At 24.9% G+C, this 27,510-nt stretch overlaps 2 protein-coding genes across 2 annotated transcripts; both read right to left on the bottom strand.

Moving 5' to 3' along the window:
* Positions 1-547: 547 nt before the first annotated feature.
* On the bottom strand, positions 548-3,076 carry LOC113550033. The gene is made up of 4 exons (XM_026951630.1): positions 3,015-3,076; positions 834-1,045; positions 649-742; positions 548-572 (listed from the first exon to the last, which is right to left on the bottom strand). The coding sequence occupies exons 1-4, from the start codon at positions 3,074-3,076 to the stop codon at positions 548-550; spliced, it is 393 nt and encodes a 130-aa protein (XP_026807431.1).
* A 23,292-nt stretch (positions 3,077-26,368) lies between these two features.
* Positions 26,369-27,123, bottom strand: LOC113550506 (mitochondrial import inner membrane translocase subunit Tim23-like). The gene is made up of 3 exons (XM_026952383.1): positions 27,089-27,123; positions 26,841-27,010; positions 26,369-26,469 (listed from the first exon to the last, which is right to left on the bottom strand). Exons 1-3 carry the CDS (start codon positions 27,121-27,123, stop codon positions 26,369-26,371), a joined length of 306 nt encoding a protein of 101 aa, XP_026808184.1.
* Between the last annotated feature and the right edge of the window lie 387 nt (positions 27,124-27,510).

Genomic DNA, 27,510 nt, shown 5'->3' on the forward strand with positions numbered 1-27,510 from the left:
ATAGACATAATAAAGAAGTAATTTAATAATTATAAATAATAATAATAATAATAAAAAATAATTAATTAATTTTTAACTGTGATATCCTAAATCACGTTGTTGTCTTACAACAGGAATTAACCATGACTCATAAATATGTACTTTCAACTTACTTGAACACAATATTAATTAGGTATGATTTCCACTGTAAAAAATACACAAATCAATTTACTCAAATATTATATTATCTCTTGATTTCTATAGTATACACTATTTTACTATAAGGTATAACATTAAAAAAAAAAAATCCATGAAAATTAATCAATCTAGGTATTATAAATCCATATGTACTCGAAATTAAATAAAAATTTCTTTTAAATGAACATTTATACTTAGGCAAATCAAAACAGCAATTAATAGTTGGAATATTAGGATAAAAAAAATATTTTTAATATTTATAAATTAATTTTTAATATACATTTTAATATTTAGATATGTTCGCAATAAGAATACTCATATACTCGTACGTATCTTATTTCTCTGAATTTTCTGCATTACAACATAATTGTCAATCGTCATGACGACTTCTTTTCCTAAAATGTACATACAAACCAAATTATTAAAATAGTATTAAGAATAGAATATTTATTTTAGACATAAAATATTAACCTTGTTTGCTGCGATGGTGTATTGCTATTATTATTATCATCTATTGCAATCATGTCTGGTTCGGATGCATTAGTTGATGGACAAAATAAACCATCTAAACAGTCAAAAACATGAGAATATTTAACATTAAAACTATGCAATAATTATAAAATGGACTATGAGGAATCAAAATTTGTTTAACTTACAAATGTCAACATAAATGTAACTTCCGCCCATAAAAATCGTTGGAATTGCGGAGTTTTTTAAAAATTCCTTTTTTGGAAGTATAAAGTCTTGGTCTTTGAAGTGTTCACTGCATACATATCGTTCAAATTTGTTTTCCAACATGCAATAATTAGGATGATATTGTTTTATCGACAGCAACCACGCTCTCCTTAAATATTGAGATGTAGGGATCCTACAGTAATATCAAAATAAATGAATTATACATAACTTTATATATACGTAATAAAAGATATACTCGTAAATAAATTATTGTATTTTCAATCAATTATTGTTGTCTTAATTTCTTAATGTCTTGGGATAGAAATAATTTTGAAAAATAACTGGTTTAATATCATTTTTCGTTAAATTTATCGTGTTTTGAGTTTACTATGGCATACGGGAAACATTTTTACTCAGAAATGTAAGCATGATTAGGTGAAAAATTAAAAATATGATCCTAATAATTGTGCACAATCGAGAATCGAGTAATTGGGTGACAACAACTAAATCAGAGTATTTCATGGAACGCAGTGATGAAAGGTATACGTGAATATTTAGAATAGTTTTTGATTAAGCATCTATCCTAAGTCCCAAGGTTAGAGAAAAAAATTTTCTCTGTGGCGTTTGGAGGGGAGTGACCGTTTTAATTTTAAATAGTTCAAACAGTGCCGTTGTCAGGGCGAGTTAGGACATGAACTTATCACTGGGTACTTTAAAATAATTAACAAGTTATTGTCAATTTAGTACTTTTTATACTACACTCTTCGCAATAAACTAATTTTAGATCTAAATTATCAATAACTTTTCAAAAAGTTTGTTAAAAAGCCTTGGACACGAAATCAATCAAAGAATATTGGTCATAGTTAGAAATAAATAAAAATATCAGCTATGAATCAATTTCACCGGAGTAGAAGAAATTATGATACTCGTTCCTATCAAGCAAAATGTAAAAGAATGTTATAAATTAAGAAAAATCTATTCAAAAGTGTACATATATAAATAATATCACAAATTCAATTTTAAACGAACCACAATGTCAATATGAATATCATCGGTAAGTTAATGCCTTTGGAAGTCAATAGAAGTGATAGTTGTTTAAGTAAATAAAAATGTTAGTTTCATAAAAAAAATCTAATTATTAATTTATCTTCGTAACAGAACATTGTATAGGTAACAAAATCATTGTTAGATCGTTCATGGTTAAATAAACTATTGCCAATTCGGAAAAAATGTTATCATAAATAATCACATTTAGAAAAATTATATATTATATTGAAGAATATTAAAATAGTGAATAAAAATTAAGCAAAAATATAGAATTAATTAGTGGAATCAAGCTGAAGATTCCACGAGTAGTAAAAAGTTTATTTAGTAAAAAAGAATGCATAAAAATCACCAAGTTAATTTAAAAAGAGTAAATAGTATTCCTAAATATCATAGGACATATTACTATATTATTATATTAGGTTTCATATGCTTTGAAAACCGCGGTAAGAGAGTTCATGAAATAAAATAAAGGTATAATATCTCATCTGAAAATAAGTGAGTGAGCGTCTCCATTAGTTTTAGTTAAAAAAAAAATTTAAAATAAATATGTAAGAATTTTTGTCAATTTGATAAATATGCTAAGTTCTTACATAAATATAGATGTTGATCCATTTTTTTTATCGAACAAGAGTGACCAATCTGATCAATCAGGCACGTAAACAAAAAAAATTTCGAGTGGGGGGAGGGGTTACAAAATAAAATATAGCAATACAGATTGTGCCGCAACATAATAAAACAATTTTTTTCTCGTTACTCGAAATTATTTCGGGGGGGGGGGTGAACCACCCCCTTGTATACGTGCCTGTGATCAATAGATGTAGGATAAAAAAAATAATCGTTCACAAATCTAGATAGTATTGAAGGAGATTGCATACCTCACTATACAACTCACGCAAATACAATATTTTTAAAAAGATAATTATTTTAATTTAAATACTAATAATTTATTTGAGTTACCTAATGTATTGATCGTATATTTGTTAAGACAAAACATAATATTTTTTAATTTATTTATAAACATTAATTTATACCTGTTTACGTAATTGAATAATATACAATATTGAATATAATACACTGTGATAATGTAGGGATACTTGCTATATAGGTATACTCACTTGAATAACTTTACTTCTGGAGACTTCTTTTCGCAATTTGGAATTGAACAAATCGCGGCCATTGTGATTTGCAGGATATGATGATCCTTTGGTGTATTGGGACTTGCACGTTTTTTTAAAAATAAGTCCAACGATAGTCGATAGAAGAAATTGCTTACTTTATTATTTTCTTAGTTTCCAAACCACGGCGATGACGTGGCTAAAGAATAGTGTACACGTGTCTACTGACTGGTTGCTGAAGGCATACCACACACAGCACGAACACTACACAGTCTCCAATAGTATCTGCTGATGCCGCATGGCGCTGTGGTCAATGATTCGATGAAAATTGACAATATAGACAAATTAAAAATCACAACACGTAGCTAGAATCAAGGTTAAATACTCTGAACCGATCTCGACTTGGATGAAATATCGTGTAGTCGACGCAGGCATATTTTTATTACAACTAATTACTATATTATTATTTAATTATTATGTAAGGCTGTCTGCGTTTCGCGACAATATTAACAAGCAGATCGCGTTACGTGAACACATGCGCAGAATCAAGTTGATAAAATACCCGTGTATATAGCTATAGCTGGAAATAATTATGTTCGACGTCTGATCATCCCTTCATCAGCAGAATTTAGAAAATGATATCGTGTAATCGTGTACTGGATAGGAACCTAAGTGATAAGACAATAAGCTGTTTCATCGATAGTGAATAGCGAATCTATAAACCAGTTGTCTGGGTGTCTACATAATAGATTATGTATAAAAACAATATCATGTCGTAAAATGGTTGAATTTTTTTTTGTCAAAATTTCCAACATTTTTTTCCACTATAGGTACAAAAACAGTTCTGTCCAATACAATCATAAATATAAAAATTTAACGATTGTACATCTTTTATCAATCAAAACTTCTGTTAAAAACTAGACGACTAAAGGTACCTGTTTACCAACAAAGTAAAAGTAAATATAAAACTACAATATAAATACTTACATACATGATACATAGTTATGTAACCATCCGTGTATTTTCTAAGTCGTACGTATTTTCTACATTCAACTTCAATTTTGTAGTTTATTATAATTTGTTTTCATTCAACTTCTCTTAATTATGTTTCGAGTAATATTTTTATATTAGTTATATAATTGGATACAAATAGATATATCTTATTAATTTTGCTAAACATGATAAACATTGATAATAATTATTACTATATAGATAAGAACATTAAGAACCTTTTGTGATATTATCATATTCAAATGTCTATTTGGAAAAAATTGAACAGAAAATGTATTGTTAAATAATAAAAAACACAAATAAAATTAAAAAAGGTTTAAAAGAAATTACTAAAAATATTTAAATACAAATAATTATTAATTATTAATCCAAATAAATATTTCACATAATAATATTCCATAAATATTATAGTGAGTTCCGCTTAATGTGATTACATTGGTTCAGGTCATTTTGATTCTATTAATCCATTGATTTCATAAACATTTTTCTTTATTGATTAGTTTATATTTATACGTATGTTTAAAATTAAATTAAAATAAGGCAAAGAAACTATCTAATATTGATTGTACTTGAAAATCTACTAATTTCAATTTCATATTAGCCTAAAATTAAAATCCATATTCAATTAATATAATATATACATGATTTTTAATTATTTAAAATTAAATAAATAAAAATGTATGTACATTGTACCTATAACTTTTGCAACGACTGAAAAATATCGTTATCACCATATTTTTTAAAAGATCCTTTTAACTTTTTCAAAACTGTTCTTGCTTTTTTATAGTGAAAGTTTGAAATACCATTAAAACTATAATAATGTCCTTAAACACGATTCAATTATCGAGTACCTGGTGATTCTAATAAAAGGTTAATTTAACATTAGTAACATAAGATCTGATTTGGGATTTTCAATTTTGATTCCAATAAATGGTTGATTCTATAAGCCAGTGATCACATTAAGCGGAACTCATTGTACTTCTAACTTAAATATTTAAACCAGATACTAATTCTCTGATTCTTCTTCAAAGAAATCAAAACAAAAACAATTAATTTCTGTTAAAAATGAAAAAACAACTTGAAATTAATTTGATAATTATTAAATAGTATAAAGTTACTGTATATAAATAAATTAGTTAATTATTTGTATTTAAATATATTATTATTTTTTATATTAATTTTTTAGAATCCCAGTAGTATTGACGTCCTAAGACCTAGATGAAAATCAAAACATTTCACAAAAAAAAAAAATAAATAATTTGCTTGTAAAACTGATGATATAGTGTATACCTACTATAAAAAATTAAGTAAGGATTCAATAAATATATCAATAATTATTATTTGAAAATAGGTATTTTATTTGTATAAGATTTAATTTATAATTAATTTATTAATTTAATAAAATATTGTCTGATAAAACTAAGTAAATTTTTTTATAATTGTTGGGTCTTTTAGAATCATTACCTGCATTAATTATTTGATTTTGATAATTTAATACTTTGAATCTTTTTATTAATTAATAAAATTATTTTATTGATTATATTTTATTTTGATTGAAAGATCTTCTTTTTTAACTTACAAGCTGATTGATTTATTTTTCAATAAGAAACAATTATATTTTATGTAACATAGTCTTTGTATTCATTATTTTTAATATTATTACCATGTATATTATGTCAAATGAAATCTTAATAAGTTTCAAAATGTTTGCTTTTAATTTATTAAATGATTTATTAATATCTATATCAATAAAATACTCATTTAAGCTACCTATATTTATAAGCATATTTAAATGGTTAAGATTAATGATACATTTTTATTTTTATCTCAAGTAGGTAAATCTTTATTATTATTACTTATTTTACAATTATTATTAATGACAATTTCTGTTACATAATGATCAGTAATATTACAATTAATAACATTAGAAATTTAGAAGTAGAACTAACATAACATATTTTTAGTAAATACATGATCAATACATGTCATGCTGTCTTGGAATTATTGAAAATTTGTTGAAGAGTTATTAATACAAAAAATTAAATTAGTTCAAACACAAAGTATTTACATATTCCTTCGAGGTTACAGAATTATTGATAATGATCTATATTTATATTACTGCATATTATATATTTATTTAAATTATTAATTTTAATAAGATATGATTCTAAATCTTTTAAAAATAATTCAATAATTATCATTAGGCAATCTATAAATTCTTATAATAGTAAATATGTCTTGAATTATTTTAATTATTAATTCCAATAAATTGCAATTACTTATTTCAGCTATGTTTCACTTAAAACAGTTATATCTACCACAATATTACAATTAGGTACTTAAATCTAAAAATAAAAGTAACAATTCATAAACATTTTGATGAAAAATAGATGAATGTTTTACCTCAGTTTTTACTGGAAAGATGTTCACAATAATAGATCATGTGAGAAGAATTTCTAAAATATTTTTGAATAATACTGAGTGCCTAGAAAATAAATAATATGATTGAATTATAAAACTAAACCAAATTAAAAATGTGTTAACATTAATTTATAATATTATTATACTTATATCTTTTATAAGCCAACTTCTAACAGAATTTTTGAGTAGCACCATTTATTATAATCACTAATTTTTAACTGATGATAAACTAAATTACTGAAGTCTGTAATCTAAATAAGATAATTAAATTAGACAATTTTTTTCAAATTATACATTAATACAGTTTGATTTTACCTTAGGGCTCAGTTTTTCACTTGGATTTTTCATAATTAAGTATGATTTGTAGAACAATGTTCAGTAAAATTATTGAGTGTAAAGTAATATATGTAAATAAATTTAAAAAAATACAAAGTATATGTATTATACATATTTCTATTTTTTCTATTTATACAAATAATAATATTTTTTTCATTAAATTTATACTTATTATTTATATTTCTTTTTTCATGAAGTCATGTACTTACATTTGAAATTTATAGTTAGCTGTGAAGATTATAACGATAATGAAATTAGACTTTGTCGTAAATAAAGAAGTTATAGTTTGAAACTCAGATGAATCAAGCAATGATACGCATCTTTAAAAATAAAAATGTTGAGGGCTAACTGTATTTCAGTATTTGCTTATGAAATACAAGAAGAAGAAAAGCTTCTAAAGAGTTGGATCAAAACATTTAGGTATCTGCCTGATATCCTAAAGAAGGAAATAAAAATAAAAAATAAAGAACTACAGGGGAATAACTTTATACAGGATACAAATTACAAAGTGTTATCATTAAAAATATTAGAGTGCTACGCAGAAAAAATCGTAGAGTAATAAAATGAGTTCGTAAAAGAAAAGATAACTAAAAATCGTGTATTTTTACTTTAATATTATTTTTTAACTTTCTAGCATAGGAAAATATACAGGTTTAGTTCTAACCATTGATTTCATGATGTACAGATAAGCCATTTCTATTGTTATCTGCAGTGAAAGCAGATAATTGCATTCAATCATTAAACGTCACTGTGTTTGATTGCATTCAAGAAGGATAAACACAGAGGTGCTAAGCCCTGGTATTTGTATAATATGATTTTGTGACATCATTTTCGGTATCTACGTGGTCGGTTCCTTGCGCTTTAGTTATATATATATATATATGTATGTATATTGTTTAATCACTTCTAAGTTCTAATAAGTACTTCAAACCATTTTTTATCCTCCTTTAATGGATATTTATTGAATTGGATTTTAGTTGACAAATCTCGATATTTTTGCTACAGCTATTGCTTATTAGGTATTATGTACTTCTTAAAAGCATTACAATGTTTATGTCTGTTGTTATTGTTGACTTCAGATACATTACTCTAATGTATCTAAACTCCCTAACACAACGTTTTGCCAATTTTAAGAAATATTGGTACCACACCGATAACTATTAAATTGCATGTTTGAATTTTCGCTTTATTATTATTATTTCTATAGATCTAAACAAAAATAGTTAACATTTTCACGACACACTCTTGAGAAACAGTGAAACACCGATTTAAACTATAGGATATTAGGATATATACCTATAATATTTAATTATAGGTACCTATACTATTAGCACTGCTACTAATATTATATTCTGTCCTATTTAAAATACATTATTTGAAATAACGCGCATTCTCCGATAGAATTAATTATTATTATTATTATTATTATTATTATTATTATTCGTCCATGATATATGCTTTAGTAAATTATTTCTTCCGTGATCGCTACTCGCAGCGCGCTTTGTCGTCATAATTACCTTAAACGAATTCCTCAAGTCTCTAATGGTCAGAAATTCAGTGAGGATTGAGAGCTCGTCGTCAACTGTTGTTATAATTATTATTATACACATCGCGACCATCGTGCAGTCATTTAGTTTTACCGTCCATCGATCCATCATCATTTTATTTTGCTAAACAGTAATAGTTTTCGTTCATTTTGAACAAAATGACTCATCAATTATTGAACGTGAGTACACCTATTTTAAACTTAATAAACCTATAGATATTTTTTAGCCGTACTGGTTTCTTTATAGAAGAACAATAATTATTTATAATATAGTATAATAAAGGTATATGTACCTATAATTATTCATAGTGCCCCTCTGATTATGTGTATTTTAGATTTTTATTTTTGTTCAAATTCGCAAATCCACTTAGTGTAATCGTATTTTTCATAAAATGGATATTTGTTCACAAACTACTACCATATCATGTAAGCCAAAGCCAAACTTAGGTTCATGAAATAAACATAGATTTTATTGACATTGGGTAATTTAAAAATTCTGTTTTAACGTGAAAATCCTTTTTATACGGTCGTACGGTGGCTTAACTCTTCATAAGGTACTGCAGAGTACCCGTTTAAAAGAACCGAATTAACTAAACAAATAGTAAATAAAAAAAAAAACAAATCAAAAATTTATTTTTTTTTTATTTTTTTTATTTTTTCTTTATTAACAACGTTTGATATGTAGCGCATAGGATATTGTATGTTTTTATGAGATATTATTATTTAGCCTATCTTTACGACTATAAAACGACATACATTTTTTTATTTATATTTTAAATAATAAAAAAAATATGTGAATAATATTATTTAAATATAATTTAATATAATTTTAGTTTAGCTGCTACATTTAAATACACAACTTTATAAACAAATGTTGTTATTAATTATTTTTATCGTAAAAAACAGTTCAAGAATTTTACAATGTCGAATTTATTTATTATTAAAAGTATATATTAATATTTATTTATATTTTATACCACTAATTTTTAATTATTACTTAAAAATGTCAAACGATTTAATTTCAAATAATGATAAACGTATAAATTGAATAACATTTTAGTTCTAAATAATGTAAAGCCAAATTATTTTTTTAAGTGATTTAGAATAATATTATTAGTCATAAAAATGTTCCAATTGTTTTGCAGTAAACAGTTAAACATATATTATATGTACAATTTAAAAGCTTGAAATCCGTTTCCAAAGTTTCTAATAAGGAATTGATATTAGAATAATAAAAAAAAAAAATAATAAAAAATACAACCATACTATATATTACTATAAGATAAAGATATTTATTATTTTGATACAATTTGTAATTTGTGAAGACTTAAAAGTCCAAGGCTTTGCATCCAAATCATTTATTTGGGTTTCGAGTTACGGGTGCTGGATTTATTTGGATGATCAAACACCGGAATAATAAATTTAAACAAACGTTTATTATTCGGGTTAATATTAGTTGATACGAGTAGTCTAGAAAAACCTCAACTTTTTATTGAAGGCTGAACCCCCTCTCTAGGTACGGCCTTGATTATAGTTTATAGTGATATAGAGACTACTCGTAATGTACGAATCATTGAATTCAAATTTAACATCCAATACAGCTAATTAGAATTTGAAAGCAATTCTTGTATTGAGATTGGTACCCACTTACTCGCCTAGTTTTAATTTGATCTTTTTAATAACTATTTTCAATTTATACCTCAATTTCATACTTATTATTTGTTTGTAAATTATATGACTTTGATGTTATAAATGTTTAAATGTAAAAACCTTTATGCGTATATTAAAAAATAACTAACTAAATAAATAATGTATTTTCTACAAAGATAAAGATACCCAAGCATTATAATATTACTTCACAAGCTTATTGTTTTTATACTTTGATTTGAAGTTTACATTATGTAATAATTATTGATTCACTTTATTGATATTGTAATCATATCGAGTGTCAGTAGATACTAATTTAACAGTAAATATCAAAATTTTATTTTATATTGTTTTTGTATAGAAAGACAAATCATTTTGCTTTACTCGTGGAAAATAATAAAAACTATAAATTATTTAAACTTTAAACATTTCATCTGAATTTTTGTTTAAAACACACGGATAGAAGTATTAGAACCAGTGGTGTTGGTGTAGTCGTAAATATTTTTTTGGGTATACACCTAAATTGAGAAATGTGTAATACGTGGGGGGCTCTGTTCCCCACACCCCTCGTATATTAATTAACTTAAATTTATTTATTATTATAATTATATTTAAATCCATAATAATATATAATTCCATTATAGCAATTGTATTTATTTGTTATTTATAATTTATAAAATTTTCTAATGGCTCCACTTTCCTTGAACGGTTATCATCGGCCGATATGCTTCCAACATATTTGGTTGGGTTCCATATACTAAGAGGTGGTTTATTTATATGATAAACATAAGATTTGTTAATTTGTTATATTTTTTATTGTCAATTTAGATCTTATAGATCTGAACATATTTTGTTCCTTAAACATTATACTAAATCCCCATTCACATTCTGCTGTAGTAACTAGCAATGTTTTTATAAGTATATTTATTTCCTGTATTTCTTCATTAATTATATTATTATGAATACAATTTCTCATTCCTTGTACTAGTATAGATGTATTTAATAAAAATCTACGGCCCAATTGTTGTACTTCATTTTCCTCGTGTTTTATATATACCATATTGCCGTCGTCATAATAACTCGTAATATTAATTTAATTTTTAATATTTGTTTTGACGTTTGGACAATTTTATATTTTCCTATTTCTTTTCATTTTATAATTAATCATAATTAATTATTCTGGTACACCAATTCTTTTGGAGTTGTGAGAATAAAAAAAAAATAATTAGAAATGTTCAATTTAATTGTATGTTATTATAATAAATTGTGGTTATCATCCAAAAGGCTACGAACATATACCCGCGTATTTGTTTTATTTTTTTTCCTATACGCATTTAAGAATTTTAGCGTTTTGGGTATACGCTGTATAACCGCGTATACCCTCCACTACACCACTGATTAGAACATTAATTGTATTTAAATTACTTATTAATAGCTAAGCTATAACTAAGAATCAATTACGAACACACTACCTATTTTAAATTTTCTAACTTTTATAGAGATGCATTCAAACACTGGAAAGCAATTTTTATGATTTTTATGTGATCAGTTATTTATTATAAAAATAAAATATGTAATCTATTTTAAAAAATATTTATCACTTTATGCGTATTACTTAAACGTTGTTAAGATTTTAGAAGCAAAAGAATATTTGATAAAACTATTTTTTAATTTGATCTACTTAATAACTATAGGGATATACAATACAGAGTAATTATTTTACCATTAAACACTCATTATTTCAAAAAGTGCTGACTTTTTACAATTTTTTTTCAAAATTTTAAGTTTTATGCTTTTCTAAAACTATATGATATTTTTATTTTTTTCACCATTATATTTAATAGTGAAATTACTATCAACTTTTAATTTTCAAATGGCAACCTATATTTAAAATGTCATAAAATAGTACTACTAGTCACTATATTGATACTGTTTTTGGAATTTCGAATGTTAATCATTTCTAATTTAACAGAATATATTAAAATATTATTTAATATTTATTTTATAGCGAGCTAAATAACCTAACTTCCGCTTGTAGAATAAAATGCACTTAAATACACTTGTAAAATATAAAAATTCTTCAAAAGTTTTGTTGAAAAATCAACAAAACGAAATACAACGTATGCTTTCTTGATAGAAAATAGAAAAAAGATTACTGTTATAACATTCAACGAAATATATAGATTAATTAGTCTAAATAACTTCAGTGAATACGCTCATGTTAGTGATTTTATTCATTTCAGAAACACTCTGTATGTATTGACTAAAACATATTACATTTTTATAATGTGTGTAAAAATAATGTAATAAATTGAACATTTTAAAAACTATTACCAACGTTTTAAATTCAATAAAATTATAATGGTGTAATAATTTTTGATGGTTTAATGTTTAATAATTATAATTTATTAATTATACAATTTTAATATACCATTTTAATAAATAGTATCAAATAATTTAAATAGAAATAATTCATAGTAAACTGACTTTGACTTCATTTGATTTAAAATAAGAATCAAATTTTTTTCATTCAATCATCAGTTGTCTTACTACAAAATATAAGAAACTAAAAACTTATATAAATACGGTACAGCACGTGTCATAAGCATTCCTCAAAAATGATATAATACACAAGTAAAATTGGATAATCAAGAAACACAGTGGATAGAATAAATAATAATAATGATAAAAATCCAACTGTGAATGCGGTCTCGAAAATTAATAATAGATCGTTTTTTTTTTATGAATATATTTATAAATATATGAGTAAAGTAATTAGACTTCGACTTGCGTAGTAAAATACCAATATTATCTTACACTAGTTTTATTAGAAGTTTATAGATAAATAATTTTATAAAAAAATAAATTAATGAAATTGAATAAATTCTTCAATTAAATGTCAAAATATTTTTTTTTTCTATTATGATTTAGAAATTAAACCAACTACGGTCTACAGCTATTATATCATTAACATTCTCTTGGAGAGGGGATGTAAATTCTCTTTCCCATAAATACGCCATTGAAATGAATAAAATATAGGTATTATGTCCATTTCATGAACTTAGGAGTGACTTACATGATATCGTAGGTGGTTCAAGAACATTTCATGAAATATACAATAAAATTAAGTGGATGCGACGTATGCACTAAAGATTAAATTAATTAAATATTCTTAGTGTAATGTACAAAAATTTTAATTAATGGTAAATACTTATATATTTTTAATTTTCTGTTTATTGTAGATTATAAATGATATGGTTACAGTACATATTCGTGATTCGAATTATACAATTCAAACATTTTACGTTAACAGACATATGCCTTTAGTGTATTTGATGAGGTACTACGAGGAAAACTATTATGTAAGTAAACAGTATAGGTGTATAGAAAAATATATCATTAAATACTAAAATAAGCATATTTAAACTGTGTTAATCGATAACCACAATTTCAGATTTCCTCAATGTTTGGACATGTAACATGATTATATTATTGGATAAGGTTAATACATTTCTTCAAAATACAAATATTTTATATTACCTATTTCTGTTATTAATCTAAAATAAATATTAATTGTATTAATATAGATATTAAATACCTAGCCACCTAGGTACAAAAATAATTCCAAGAAAGTATAATTTTAGAACTATTCATTATAATTTATAACTAGGTGTTAATTTTCTCACTTGATTTTTGATAAAATATTTGCTTTTTTAAACATAACTAATAAATATTAATATTAATGTTTTTTGAAAAATAGAAATAATAGCAGGGGCGTGCTCAGAAAATGTATGTGTGGGGGGGTTCAAGTAAAATTGAAGAAGCTTGACTTTTACTTAACTTGACCATTTGTTTTTTTTTAGTTAACAACAAATTAAATTTATAGATTTAAATATTATATAGCTAATATAGGTACTATATAGGGCCTAAGGGATCTAAGGGAGGGAAGTCGGGGATTTATCCCCTGACGTATAATTTACGTGGGCGTATTTTAAAGGTTTTAAATTTTAAAATTTAAAATTCAAAATTAATTTTGAAATAAAATTCATAACTACAAAATAATATTTTAAAAGAAATGTGTAATAATGGGTATGTGAATAAAATAATATTATTTAATTTTTAATTTTAACAAGTAACAACATTGTTTTAAAATGAACAGGGCCGGATTTACTTCAAAGGCGCCCCCAGGCTAATAAAAAACAAACGCCCCTACTCCTTGAAACATCATTTATTCAATAAAAGCTGAGAGTCCCCCTCCTTATTAATTTACCAATTTTATTGTTATACAAAAATGTATAATGGTTTAAATTAAAAATATTTGTAATATTATGATAAAATAAAATTAATAATCATTGTTTTAAAAAAAAAATCAATACTATAAATAGGTAATAATTATAATTTATAATAATAATAAAAAACAATATTAGTTGGTTAAAAAAAATTCGTGATTTACCTTTCCCGGGCAGGACCACATTGACCAGGCAATGCATACATTGCCCAGTATTCCACATTGCTCGTAACATAATATATATTAACAACAGCGAACTAATTTATAATAATTAACATTATTCATTACTAATATTTAAGTTCAACCATATAAATTCTCGTAGATGGTAAATTAAATTTGTAGATAGTATTTATATTATATAGTATCTACAAAAAAAAAAAATTTCACCATCCACGGCTTAGCGCCCCCCAAGTCGTGGCGCCCCTAGGCTATAGCCTAGGAAGCCTAGTCTTAAATCTGGCCCTGAAAATGGACAAATAGGTACGCATTGCAGTGGAAATACCAGTCCGCGACTGCCGGCGGGACTGGCCGTCGCTGCCGATCTAATAATAAAATATAAATTGTTCAAATAAGGCCGGTGCTATACAGGGCGTATTCCCTCGCGTGTCGAATTCAAGATTCATTGTCTTATATAGAAGTCGCCACTAGCTATAGCTATACACGACGGCCGACGGGCAATTTAAAACGAAATTAAAATATCGTTGAATTTTATTTTATTATCAATGTACGTGCTTCGTCGATTCGTGTGTCCGTGTTAATGCGTTGTATTAATAATATAGCCTGTATTAGTTTATAAAATCAGTTTATTTTATACATTTATGTTAAATTCCATTTTAATTTTGATAATGCAACATTTAAAAGTCGTCAGTGCTCAGTCATTAGTACCCAGATTACTACAACCAAAATTAACAATATTACTAGTTGTATTAATCTGCATGTTGTCAATTATTATTTGTTAAAAACATTTGTGAATATCTAGTGTTTGTTATGGAACTTTATTACATCACAGCCTGCAGGGCACCTTTTTTTTTGAATTTTTATTTTATTTTTTGTCTTGTATGTTTTATTTGGTTATACATGTTTTGTAGTGTTGAGTAGTAACGTAACGGAAGTAACGCGTTACTGTAACAGCGCTACTTAATTTGTATTGCGTTATGTAATTTCATTAGAAATATTTCCAAGTAACGAAAATGTAATGGAAATTACTTTTGATAAGTAATTTCTATAGTATAGCGCGTTACAGTTTCAAATTATTTAGCACCCATTCCAGTATTGTGAGTTTAAAAAATACTTTTAAAATTATGTCTATAATGCAGGTATTACTATATTAGTTATACCAATTTAATATTTATTATTTAATTTGATTCCTCTAAATATGTACCTACGTCCTGCATGGAACATTTCCATGAATGTCTTTAGCATGCACCTACGGCTATACCTAAACCTATTACCACTTACTATTACTATTAACACTTAACTAGTATTTACATAAATGCAGTAAATACAATTTTTTTTACTTTTTTTATCTATTGTTATTTATTTTTTATATTAGAATTTAGTATTGTACAAAAACTCTTCATTTTTAAAATACTTATTAGTTATTGCAATAATTATAACTTATATTAGATTATATTATAAAAACATTATTTTTCTGGTAAGTACTTAGTATTTACTGATAAATAATAAATCAAAATATTTACATTGCATCATTATAAATTATTATTGTCATTTGACAGTTATTTTTGAAATGTAAAAGTTCTAATTTAATTAAGTTCTATATTAATACATATTTTTTAATAGTTATAAGTAATTAATATTGATATGTACTTATGTATTAACTGTGGGTACGTACTATTTTCGTACTTTTTTTTACTGTAGGTGTATTTATAGTTATATTATTGTTTGGCAGAATGATAATTGCTAAGAAATAAAAAAAAAAATTGTAACGAGAAAGTAACGTAGTCACTTTTCTATTTGAAAAGTAAAGTAACTTTATTACATGCATTAAATACACCAAAAGTATTACTTGATAAGTTAAAAATTAAAATGTTTTGATTTTTAAGCTAAAATCGTTCAAATAATTTGTGGTAAATAATTTATTGATCTGGTATAATGCAAACAGCTTTATAAATAGTTGAAGCTCACACTATGTGCTTGATTTTTCATACAAAAAAAAAAAAAAATACTAATTCTAGTCATTTCCTTAAAATTTCCTGAAATGGTCGTATATTTTTCATTTTACCCGGGTGATAAAAAGTTAAGATCCGGCCCTGGTACTATATTATAATATACTAATATATAGGGCTCGGAAGTTGATGCTGAATTTTTTTTTGTAACTTTTTAGACGATTCTCTCCTGGCCAAATATTTGTTTCATTAGCATGTGAATCTGAACAACTAATTTTTATTTTGTAATTTTTTTGCATTTTTTTGTGTTTATTAACTTTTTAAGTTATTTTTTGACATTTTTAGTCATTTTTACTGATTTCACATTAGTTCACTTTTTATAGTTTCTTGTCGACCATTATTCTGATAACTTACTTAAGACCTATCAGATTTTATTTCACCGATTACAGTCGTCGTTGTCCTGTTGTAGTGAATAAGTAAAAAAGTAAAAAAGAACTCCAGCGTCAATATAGAAAACATTTTGTGAGCGTGTGAAATTTAATTTTTTACGAAATCACGTAAAATAACAATATGTATTACAATTTAAATATAGGTAATAATATAATATATTCTACTAATTATCATAGACTGACAAATCATCTCCGTTCAGAATCGTTTTTCGTATACAATGATAGGCATCAATCTGTCATTGCATTCAAATTTAACACATCCATTATAGTGACCTTCTCTTCCCATCTCTACTATTTAGCAGAGCGATACCCACTTGCCCACCTTTTTCACATTATTACATAATTATTTAATCTTTTTTAGATCATCAACTTCTAAACCCTATTTATAAGTAATAACATTTAATTATAAGTTGATCAAAATATATTTTAAATGTGTAAATTATTAAATTTTATTCAAATAATATTTTATTTTTTATTTTTAGTGTTCATTCCCAGGAGCATATTTAGTTTTCTACTTGTTTGATAGACAATTAAATAATTCTGATACACTACAATTTCTCAACGTGAGGTGCTGCGTAATCCTCGAAGCTCTGTGGTTGGTGAATATGTACATTCTTACTTAATCATTGAAGTTGAGATAAAAAATCAGACTATTTTTTTTTTCTAATAAAATTACATTTTTAAAATATTATATAATGGATTTTTTTATATTATATTGTGTCACTTCTACCTACCACTAATTAAGTTATACATGTTTTAAAAATATTTATAATAAAAATAATTATTATTTTTAATTATGTACAATTAATTAATTTAAAGATAAGAGTGTAAAGGTACATCGTTATCATTTCTATTTACGATAACATTTTTAATGTATTTTGACTATTTTTGATATATTTATAGCCAGGAACAATTTATTTTCGTTTTTTTGTTATAAATGTTTATCAAAGTTTATTAGCTGGGTAAATATAGGTACTTGAAAAATTAATAAAAATCTAATCATAAGTTATTAGTATTTCAATTAAAGGATATCGAAAAGCTTAAGTCACAACATTTTTTTATGAACGTTTAAAGCTAGTATTTTGACGAAACTCATAAAAATCGCAAAAATTATCAAATTATTTTATAGTTAGAAACTTGTATTTTTTTTTTTTTACCTTGATTTGAAAATTGAATACATGATTTTTCATAATAGTTTTTATTAATTTGTATGAACATTTACAAATACTTTTGAGTTCTGATGAATCATCATTGATGATAGATAATAACTACTTGTTTAACTGTGTAATGGGTAGAAAAAAATCAAAATGATTATTGATTAGGGGCGATACCCGTTTCCACCAATATCCGTTTCCACAAGATAAGATAATATATCACGTTTTCATTAAAACAATTGTATACTACAATACTACGCTTATATTAAAAGCTATAACACATTTTATTTTAACACACAGTTCTAACGTACAATTTAAATTGTGCAACTTTTTAACTTGTTCATAAAATATTGTCCCGTTATATATTATTTTGGTTAATTAACATAAAAGGTAATAAATACGACAACGGTTTAACATACAATCAAATACCATAAAAGTACAATATACAATATAGGTACATAGATAATTATATGTGAATACATATATTTTACATCAATCCGAAAAACTCACGAAAAGTATATTCTACTATTAAAAAAAAATATATCATCCAATTATATATATATTATATGTGAGTACACATATACATAACAGCTAAAGTATAAATACCATAATATATAATTTATTAATCCAGTCTTTGTATGTTAAATAAATGTATTAGTGTATTAAAGGTTTTAATATAATAAGCGTAATATAAAACTATATTATATATAATATATTTTTTTTTCATTAGAATAATTTACCGACTGAAAACCGTAAAAATAAATTCTTATATTACACTTGCGATAATAGTAGAGAAAAAACGAAAAATTATTACTGCAGCACTTTCAATTCTCATATAAACAGGAAAAAATGGAAAATAAATATATTTGTAAATAAGTATGGAGAATAACCAATAAAATATTTCTCATTATAATACTATATTCAAATAAATACTTATTTTCAGAAGTATGAAAACCAATTTTAGTTCAACGCGTGACTAAATATAACTATGTATAGAAACAAAATTATTATTATTCATTTAAAAAAAAAAAAAATGGTATGAAAAAAATAAAAAATAATATAACAACAAAATTATTATTGTGCATTTATTAAAAATGTTATAAACATTTAAAATTAATTAAAATGTTCAAGTATACTTTTCGTCAATAATTATTATTTATTATAAAATTAAAAGTTCCTGTTTGGTCATTTTTTCTTGTTTGTTTATCCCGATTAAAAAAAACTTCTGGGAATTTTTAATTTTTATATCATCGCAGTAGCTACAACGCCTAATACAATACATGTGACTGCTGTAAACCACGTCAAATATTATATTGGAAAATGTTTTCTTTTTTTACCATAACATTTTTCTTATTTTTTCTATGGTTTTTTTCCTTTTATCTACAGGTCGTACGGACTAAATAAAGGTTATAGATCCAATTCCAATTAATAAAATATTTTTTTGCAAAAATAGTTGTTACCCACTGTTTCTGAGTTTCTCGTACTTACGTAAACTAAAATTGTTTAGCGTGAAAATTATAAATAAAGATAAGTATTAAGTACCTAGATTATTATTTATTATTTATAGTTGCATTTCTTTAATGTTGACGTGGACGAGTTGCCAAAGTAGAAATTGGTAAATTTTTATTAAAATTCAATTTATAGTGTATCTTTTGAATTTTTTCACAATATTATGTAAAGAAGACAAGATAATAAATATAAAATAAAGTATTAGTATTTAATCGCTTTATCAAAAATAATAAATAATAATTATTAATTATAGTAAAATACTAAAATATAAAATAAAAATAATTTTGATCTATTTCAATTAATTCGTGGTATAACGTAACTGTCATATCATTTAAAAAAATCCTGATTTGTATTATAATCCTAATATCTTGATAAAAAATACAAAAACATACAAATAAAGTGGTCACTCAACTGTTTGAGTGGTAAAAAAAATTGTAAATTGTAAATTTTTTTTTGTAAATTTACTTTACCGGTAAAATTTTACATAGTAAATTTACAAGACTCACATCACTAGTTTTCACCACTCTCCAGACGCCGTATTTGGCGGCCAACAACGACGATACGACGTAACTACGTGTTACGCGACCGTGAACTAAATCGTTGGCGTCCTCGCTAATGGATCGACGTAGTGACCATTAGTCAGTATACTGCTGCAGTGATGGATTCATGAAGAGTGTTGGGCCTGCCCCCTGACCATTATATTATATATGTAAAATGTAAAATCTAATCCTAATTATTGTATCATTATTTCTGTATTAACTTAATAAAAAAAACGAACTTTTATTGTTAACTGTTGATTATGTTTTCATATACACCTTTGTATTATACTTATATTACAATATATAATTATATATTCATAATACTCCTTCGATTTACATAGTTAAAAAATAAAACAAAACGTATTGTTTAAATAAATATTAAAACATGTAACTTTTGATATTGTAAAAGAAATTTTCAAATAAGTCTTTATATTTTATATGATATAATAGTATTATTAAGTATAAATAATAATAACATATTTTATAAATAGACAAAAGAAAAAAAATTAACACACATATTTCATAATCAATATGATATTCATTGTAGATCACACATGACACACTACAACCTTTACGTTAAAAAAAAAACATAACAATAATAAATTGTGTTATTAACTACATTTGTTAAATTAATTTCGATGTGCATATTTTGAATGGTTGGTGAGACGGTGTATGTTGTCAATTTATTTGTTTTGATTTTGAACCGTAGTAACATTTTCATAATGCTCCCCGCACGTATACCTATTTTATTATAATAAAATAAATGCGAATATTGAATTATCAACAATCAAATAGGTACCTAGTTTATCAAGTGCAATAATTTCCTCCCATCGATATGTTGCAAATTAAACTCGGTTTTTTGTTCAATGTTCTGTCCAAAAATTACCTAAAAAAAAAAGAAAAATCAATTTATCGTAATGTAAACGTCGTGAATGTCATCTAAATGTATAATAATCATTATTATATTACAGATTATAGGTCAAATGATAATAATATGGATACCTATCTTACCCACTGATTTTACTGGCGAATTCGTATATAATATCATCCCCACAGTTTCGGCATTGCAATGGATCGGATCAATTTACATTGATTGAAAATATATATTGAATGGGTTTCCCTCAGCGTACACGACACTCGTTTATCAATTACTTACACTCGTGTGTGTATAAAGTCGACTTGTAGTATATTAGATTTACAAAATTTCCTGTTCGGAAGGCTTGCAGTGAACAATGACACGATTTCGATTTAAATCAATGGCTCAACTAACATGTGATGTTCATAAAAAAAAAAATATATGTGTATACTGTATAGCAGGGGTGGCCAAATTTTTTTTGGTCACGATCTATTAAAAATATATTTTACCTTTGAGGATCGACTTCCATCGAAAATTGTTTTGTTATTGAATAATTATAATAACTAAGAAACATGCTTGCATAAAGTGTATATAAACATACAACAAGTATTTTAAATTAATTACTAATTACTAAAATAAATTGTATAACATGATCGACTTTGAAATTATCCGCGATCGACCGTTTCATCGCCCCTGCTGTAGATATTTAATAGTATAAGGCATATACAAATTATTGTACAATCATACCACTATCATGAATTAAATTTTCCAGTAGATTTTTGTACCCCATGCGATAACACAATAGTATTATTTATTATGCAAAACGTAAATAGTTTACTAAAAAATCTAAACCGCACACAAACTTTTTTTTTTAAATTTCATATAATAAATATTTAAATAGGGTGCTTATAATATGGTATTTCACTATTTCTTCACTAAATTATTTTATAAAAACAAAAGTGATTCCATTTATCTTAATGGTCAACCATGATTGAGAAACAATTGTTTTTTGAATAAATAAAAGTGATCTAAGAATGATCTGGCTTGTCATTTTTATTTTAGTTAAGAGGACGTTATATCAGCACTAATTAGCACGCGGCCCATCGGTAATTTTCCGATTTCCCGATGACCCAATCCGTCCCTGTCTATGTATCATGTATATATTATGTATAGTGTGTATAGGTACTAAAAAAAATACAAACAAGAGTTTCTGATAATAAAATGTTATAACGTAACAACTAAGCTTACAATGGATAAGGAAATACAAATAAATTACTGATGGAAAAATTTTACTCTTCTGGTCCAACAAATTAATAATTATAGTAAAAAAATTATTTATTTACTTACAATTGTGTCGGTGCGTTGACTGGCCGTACCTTTTATAATTTTACAAGATATTGAACAATATAAGTATAATATATAAACAATAAAACAACTATAAATTTCTCTGCTATAGATTTTTTTTATGTATTATATAATGTTTTAAAATGTTATGATAAAAAAAGTGTATCAACGAGGGAAAAAATATAAAAAATAAATAATTTTCAGTTGCTAGGAGTAACATTAAAAACAATTCCTGTTATTTAATAATAATAGCAGTGTGCGTGGTCGTACGTGGAATTGGCGACAGAAAATAAAGCTGTACCCAGCCAACATAAATAAATATGATAATAGGTATTTCTTAAAATTAATAAATTATTCGATGATTAGTCCACGATTGAAATATAATTATAATGTCATATTATAAATCTCAGCTAATGGCCATGTTGCCAAGGCTTATTTCTAATAATAAAAAAAAATTATTATTATTACCTTTGTGATTGTTGCATATATTTATAGAGTCTTATATTTCGATGTAATGATTATGATTTATAAAAATAAAAAATAAATTTATTTATTATTTATATTTATTTGAATATTAATAAAGCAGGCCATTGAAACCGATAAGGTGATAACCAAGTCCGGATTAAAGATCAATTAACTCCGGAACACCCGAACACCAGACACTTAAACTCAAATTTAATCAATTGTACCTTTTTATACATTTTTACAGTTGTATATAGTTGTATAATTGTGCACCATAAAAAACAAAATTATATGACTGTGTTCCTCTGTACTTCACTCAATCAAAGCTTTTGATGACAACGGCAACTCGCATACACCGTAAAATCGTTTTAAGAAAAAGTACATAGCAATTTATTAGCTTCTACAATATCAAAAAAAATGTAATGATTTGATCTCACTAAAGTAAGGTTTAAAAGTAGTTTGTGCTATTTCACAAGTTTGAAGTTAAACACGATTAGTTATACTAGCTATAATATATAAGAATATTTATAAAAAATGTATGTACCTACTGCATATAATATTTACAATACAATACAATACGATAAAATAAATTACAAAATAGATGATGAGGGTGTTGTGCGTTAAACGTACCAGTCAGATATATATATATATATATATATAGGTCAATGGCGTGATGGAGTGGTGTAAAATAAATATTGATAGGTACCTCTCTCTGCATAAGAATAATTATTTTAGATAATAATAAAAATATTATAATGTTATAGTTATTCTGTAGCGGAGACAAATAATTATAATTACTTAAAATACTATATACCTAATATACGTAATACAATAATAGACTGCGATATTAACTTACATGTAAAGAGTAAAAACACATTACTATATAGTCTATATCGTTATACTATAAGTACCTATACCATCGACCATCATTACAAATCATAATTTTACATTTAATCAAATGAGTATTCGTTTCACGTATTCATCGTAAATTTTATTTGTTGTCGTTGATTAATAAAATAGCTAGTTCATTGATCAGCTTGATGTCTTGATGTGCAGATTTAGAAACGCAGGTATCGAAATGTCAGGATAATAATTAATAAATTTAAGTTCAATCAAATATATTATTAAAGGTTATTAATATAAATTTATTTATAAAATAAAAAAAATTAATTTAATTATTGACAATAAAAAACTAGTTACTTACTAAAAAAAAAAAATAGAACTGGCTTTATACAAAATGAAAATTTCGAAAAAGGTAATTTCTGTTTGTGTGAAGAGGGGGGCAATATTTATATAGTTCTAAAAAAAAGTCTGTATTATCAGTTTACAATTAATAATATACTTACCTTTAAATTTAACTCGAGAAATATTATTAATTTGTATATAGGCCTGGATTACACCACATAATAAAACTAGCAGGGCCGCATTTAGGGGGGTACAACGGGTACAATTGTACCGGGCAGCTATAGTTTTTAAGAGCAATAGTAAAGAGGTACAAAATGTTAAATAAATTCTAATAACCATGATGGAAAGTAAAACAAATAATTTAATCTTTTAAAACCTTTTAAACATTTAACACATTCGAGACGAAACACAATAATAGAAAAATACGTTAATCACGCGCTGAGCGCGTTACAGTATTTTATGGAAATAGTAATAGGAACAGTATTTTAATTAGAAAATTAAAATGTATAGGTAAATGGTTGGCTCTATGTGGACTGTGGAGCACTGTTTTTAATTTATTTTTAAGTGATGGCAACAACTGCGTTTTCCCTAGAAATAATTTCTATTGACTTCTAATTTTGTTTCAAATATTTTAGATATTTTTCGTTAATTATATCTAATTATATCTTTATATGTATAAATCTATTAGGTATATTTTTAAATACACATATAACATAGAATTAGTTTATAGATACACATAATAATATATGATATATATTTAGTAGGTACTAAAGTTATTTTATTATTATTATTATTATTATTATTATTATGAGATGTTAAATTAAATAATTTTTTTGTTTCAATAAATTATTCCTGTTTTATAAAATTTGAAAGTAATTATATTAAAGAGTATATTTTATATTTTCATGAGAGGAGGGGCAAATAATCAAACATATCTCCCTAAAATACGCCCTAGATGGAGGGGCGGTGTACGATTTAATTTGTACTGGGCGCCAAAATCTTAAATGTGGCTCTGAAAAATAGATAATATTGATGATAAATAAAATATATGATGTGTAAGCGTATAGAATTACAAAATTCTTTAAATAGTATGTATATATGCCTAATGTGTTAAATAACAAGGATAGCATTGAACGACACATAATATTAATAGTAATATACCTAACACGCATAGGGAATATATCAAAGAAAAAGTCTTCTTTTTGTAGGAACATTTTTAAAATCATCAATCACACTTTCAACATTGATATTACTCGCATATTCTTGCTCTATAAATAAAAATAATAAAGCATTGAGCCTTTCTTGTTTAATTGTGCTTCTTAATTTTGTTTTTACTATTGACATTTTTGAAAAACTTCTTTCGCATCCACAACTGATCATTGGTTTAACCACAAAATATGGTAGACAATTATGAAATGTCTTTAAAGAAAAATTTGATGAAAAATAATACAACAATATCTAATAATATAGATGAGATTATGTCAACCGTAATGGCATGGTAAGGTACTACCGTTTGTCTTAATAGACTATACTCGCAGGGATATAAATTAAAATATTTTTACCATATATAATAGGTTATTTTAAATTACATCAAGAAAGAAAATAAATAATTAACAAAGTAATACTGTTATAATTTTATGTACCTAGACTAACCTTTTTTATATTAATATAATAATCATTCAATAAAATTACAATAATTTTTTTCAGAATATTGAATAATATAATATATATAATATTTTTCATGGCACGTTCTAAAAAAAAGGTAATTTTTGGCACGTGGTTTTTAAAAAGATTGTCACCCCTGGACTATAGGTTATTCCGAAAACGGGTTTGGTCGTCACCACTCTGTGCCATGCCTACGGTAATTATTTGCCTTCAATAGTAAAAAAAAAAATGATTCGAATTTCCCATAAATTTAAAATTGTATCAATTGTCACTTAAGCAGTTACCCACATATTATTATCGTAATTTGCGATAAGAATTATAAATGGATGGAGACATCAATTTAATAATGCAATATATTATTAAAAACAAAATAAACAATGCATATCATTTTTTTTCTAAATAAGTAGTAGTTGTAAACCACTAAATTTAAAACTCGGTTGACTGGCGCCTTTTGAATTGCAGGGACAGGCCAGGCACCCCAGGCTATGGTTTTATAATAAACTAAGATAAATGAATTACATTTTATATTTTTCAACATCAAGAAAAATTTATTTTTGCCAAATTTTTATTTAAACTAGAGGATTTGATAAATTATTCAGAACGACAACAGAAATTACTTATATTGAAAACCAATTCAATTAATAAACTCAAATTGTAGTTATTAAAATATCTATGTTATACACATGCAAATATTTTTTTAATTATTATAATTCAATAAATTTCATCAGGACGATACTCCAAATAACTTAATATACTGTATGTCTAAAAAGCTATTATGATTTATTTTGGTAAACACTTTTAGAAATGAAATATGTTTCATTCTATTTCTTTAATTTTATTTTTTGATGTAACTAAAGTGTATGCTGTAGCAAGACTAAATCCAATCAAGCCACTAATTCCACAATTTCGAAGACCACCTAAAAAATTAAATATAAATTTACATTTAATAGTTATGAAATAAATAATAAAACGTAAGTAAATATATTTGTTATTTATACAAATATATATAGTAAATTAAGGCCCCGTAGATTATGCTAAATAAAAATAATAATTGTATAATTATTATTAATCTATTATTGGAACGTCATAGCTGATTTATAATCAAAAATTATGAAATATGAATTTACTTTGAAAAAAAAAATTGAACCAATTTTAAGAAAAGTTAATTCAAAATGTAATAATAAAAATTAAAAATGATCAAAACTAAATATATGTTTCAATCAAAGACTAATTTAAGTAATTTCATTTCTATATTATACGTACTTATAATATTTATTTAATCACTAACTTGATGCTTTGTATAAAAGTCCAGTGCTTGTTCCTGCTACAATAGTATTAAGCTTGTCTTCACATCCCCAGGTCTTTTCTAATACGATACCAAACATACAATAGTATACAGATAATGTTCCAAATGTATTAGACAGACGTGCTCCATTTTTTAAAACACTATTTAAGATCCTGAAAATTCATATTAAAATATTACTTCCAAATATAAATCAATAATACGCTATAAAGTATAATATTGATAAATATTACTGTGTTCTATTGTATGTACTAGTTTGATTTTCCATTGATATAATTTTTATACCACAGTATATTCCACGTAAACCACCAATTGTACCACCAATCAAACATGATGTACCAATTTCTGTAAATGACAATTCATAACGTCCACGTTGTTTGAAATCAGCTCCTTTCAGAAATATATATTCTGGTTGAGATGAAATTAATAGAAAACTATTCGACATTCCTCTATTGGCTAATTAAAAAATAATAGAAAAAAAAATAAAAAAATAAACACACATCGTTGTAAAATAAATACATTCATTACTCCGTTCAGAATCTGAAATAATGAAATTAATAATTGAATTATAACTATAGAAATATTATGACAATTATGTATAAAGAATATTATTTAATTAGGTAATAAGGTTTTAGTTGTAATTGTCATAGCTATT

Source organism: Rhopalosiphum maidis, chromosome 1 (genome assembly GCF_003676215.2).
Source record: "Rhopalosiphum maidis isolate BTI-1 chromosome 1, ASM367621v3, whole genome shotgun sequence".
Classification (NCBI taxonomy): domain Eukaryota; kingdom Metazoa; phylum Arthropoda; class Insecta; order Hemiptera; family Aphididae; genus Rhopalosiphum; species Rhopalosiphum maidis.

Excerpts from the sequence above, each read along its gene's own strand:
- LOC113550033 (XM_026951630.1), bottom strand. The coding sequence starts at position 3,076 with ATGGCCGCGATTTGTTCAATTCCAAATTGCGAAAAGAAGTCTCCAGAA. Across the intron at positions 1,046-3,014 it reads CCAGAAGTAAAGTTATTCAA|GATCCCTACATCTCAATATT; the intron begins GTGAGTATACCT and ends ATATTACTGTAG. Across the intron at positions 743-833 it reads TTACATTTATGTTGACATTT|ATGGTTTATTTTGTCCATCA; the intron begins GTAAGTTAAACA and ends TTGACTGTTTAG.
- LOC113550506 (XM_026952383.1), bottom strand. The coding sequence starts at position 27,123 with ATGGAAAATCAAACTAGTACATACAATAGAACACA. Across the intron at positions 27,011-27,088 it reads AGTACATACAATAGAACACA|GATCTTAAATAGTGTTTTAA; the intron begins GTAATATTTATC and ends ATGAATTTTCAG. Across the intron at positions 26,470-26,840 it reads ACTTTTATACAAAGCATCAA|GTGGTCTTCGAAATTGTGGA; the intron begins GTTAGTGATTAA and ends TTAATTTTTTAG.